Raw genomic sequence first — 2,358 nt, 5'->3', positions numbered from 1 at the left:
TATTAAAAAAACAAGTTGAAGCGCTCTTACTGAAAAACGCTTTACATATATACCTTCATTTGCAGGCGCATATTATAACTTCCTTAAGAAGCTATAACAAACTATGAGTTACTAATACTTCGTTTAATTGTTCCAGGAAATTGCGATGTCTATGGCTCCGTATTGAAAAAGGGTGAAACCAAGGCGGTGCCTGGTAAATGCAGTCAAATAGTCTGTAAAGGCGCCAGTTATGATGACTACGAAGTCAAAGCGTAAGTATAGAAAACTAAAGCGGAATGTTGTTTAATTTAATGTATGAATATCTAATAAAAAATAATATTTTAATCCAATTTAGCTGTCCCAACGCATATGCCCCAAAACATTGTAAATTCGTGCCCGCGGACCTGAGCAAACCCTATCCACAGTGCTGCCCACGTTGGAATTGTTAAACAAATTTGTAGTTTTAATTTCCCTAAATATCGCACTAAAGGAGACAAAACAAAAAAAAAAAAAAAAAAACAAATAGAAAAAACGTAAATTAAAATAAAAGGTGTCTCAATAATACCACCTATAATGAAATTATTGTATAAACAAACAAAATCACAGTGTTCATTTTAAAATCACAGTGTTCAAGGAAAAGAAAAAAAAAATTGAATGTTTCCTAACGAAAAAAAAATAAATGTGCAGAACGCAAGAACATGAATGACCGTCTCGAGAGTTTTGTCCTCCAAAGGACAAAATTTTTAGATTAATTTTGAGTTTTCAGTTCAGAATTATTCACGAGCCATTGGCATACACCTGGTGCTTCAAAAACTTTCAAGAAATAAAGAAATTCAGGGATATTAAAAGAATCTTGAAAGAAAACTCGGAGTTCCGCTTGCTCTGCTTCGTTCTATTGAAATTGAGACGAATTTGTTAACTCTCTCACCGAACGCTGTTACCGACGACCGCAATGTTAGCCGTTCTGCCAAGAAGGAACAACCGGTCACTCCGCCAGCCCAAAATAAGCACCCAACACTATTCGTGGAGGACGGATCGAACTTTGAGGTATGGCTTTTAGACTCTCAGTGCCAAATGTAAAAATTGTTTGATGTAGACAACAACTTAATAAATCAAATAAACGTCTTTAACATGAACAACAGCGTTTAATGGAAATTAATACTAAAAACTATATTTAAATTTAATTTGTATGATACAACCAATACATCCATCGTTCAAATCATATATTTCTCACACCTTACACTCTACCTCAAATCTGTTTTGCTACCAGCTCGATCCAGTCTTTGTACGCAGCCACTCGTGTGTAGATACCAGGCACATTGGACCTTCCACAACCGACACCGAAAGAAACTACACCCACCAGAACCACACGTCCGTGTAAGTAGCCCACCAAAGGGCCACCGGAATCTCCCTGACAGCTGTCCCGCCCGCCACCCACCGCACCCGCACAAAGCATTCTCTCTGTGACGGACACCGATGAGGCAAACTTCGCTTTACAATCGCTCTGCTTGAACTGTTGTACTTCGACATAGCGCAAGCGAGTCGCTTTCATTTGCGATCCCTCTGACGTCGCGCCCCATCCACTAACGAATAAGCGCATCCCTAACGCGTTTGACATATCAGCTTTTGTTGCAAGCGGTATGGGTTGTATATTGATATTGAATGGTAGCGGGAAGGCTAAAGCCAACACTGATATATCGTTATTTATCACATTCGATGCCTGGAAATCGGGGTGTATTAGAATACGTCGCACTGGCAAGTATGCGCCACCACGCTCGTGTTCCGTTGAACCTGCGCGTACTGCATATAACTCCGGCATGTCCGCCAACTCGATGCAGTGTGCCGCACTAATTATGATAGCTGAGGTATAGATGGCACCGCCGCAACGATGTACACCATCCAGTTGTATCGACACTTGATATGGAAACTGGTATATTTCAGCCTCATTGCCGCCTACAATGCGTCCATCAGGCTCACTAAGCTGCTTGTTTGTACTCGCTGTGGTAGCGTTAGATGAATGCGATCCCACGCTCGCCATAATGACGAAAAAGATAACTGTTACGAAGTTGTATTCGATGCTTCCCATATTAGATATAATTTCGCATTCACTGTGCTGCTGTTTGTGCGTGATTCTTATATACGCGCCATGATAAACTTATTCCTATCTAATCGCTTCAAAAGGCCAAGATGTGCGTGATTATCAGCTCACGCCAGAACGTCACACTTCCGTATTTTCCATGTATTTTCTGTGAGTATTGCTTACAATATGATTACCTCCAACAGCAAATGGATACCACCAGCCTTAGTGATTTGATCAAAGATTTATCAGCACGCAAAATATGCGAGTAAGGTGGATCTTATTGGGATCGTGACTTGAAA

The 2,358-nt window shown here is 40.5% G+C and overlaps 1 protein-coding gene across 1 annotated transcript; it reads right to left on the bottom strand.

Moving 5' to 3' along the window:
• Positions 1-1,179: 1,179 nt before the first annotated feature.
• On the bottom strand, positions 1,180-2,065 carry LOC128867132 (trypsin 3A1). Its single transcript, XM_054108232.1, has one exon. It carries the CDS (start codon positions 2,063-2,065, stop codon positions 1,229-1,231), a length of 837 nt encoding a protein of 278 aa, XP_053964207.1. The 3' UTR covers positions 1,180-1,228.
• Positions 2,066-2,358: the final 293 nt, after the last annotated feature.

This window comes from Anastrepha ludens, chromosome 6 (assembly GCF_028408465.1).
Source record: "Anastrepha ludens isolate Willacy chromosome 6, idAnaLude1.1, whole genome shotgun sequence".
NCBI classification, from domain to species: domain Eukaryota; kingdom Metazoa; phylum Arthropoda; class Insecta; order Diptera; family Tephritidae; genus Anastrepha; species Anastrepha ludens.
This window is presented reverse-complemented; position numbering and strand designations above follow the sequence as displayed.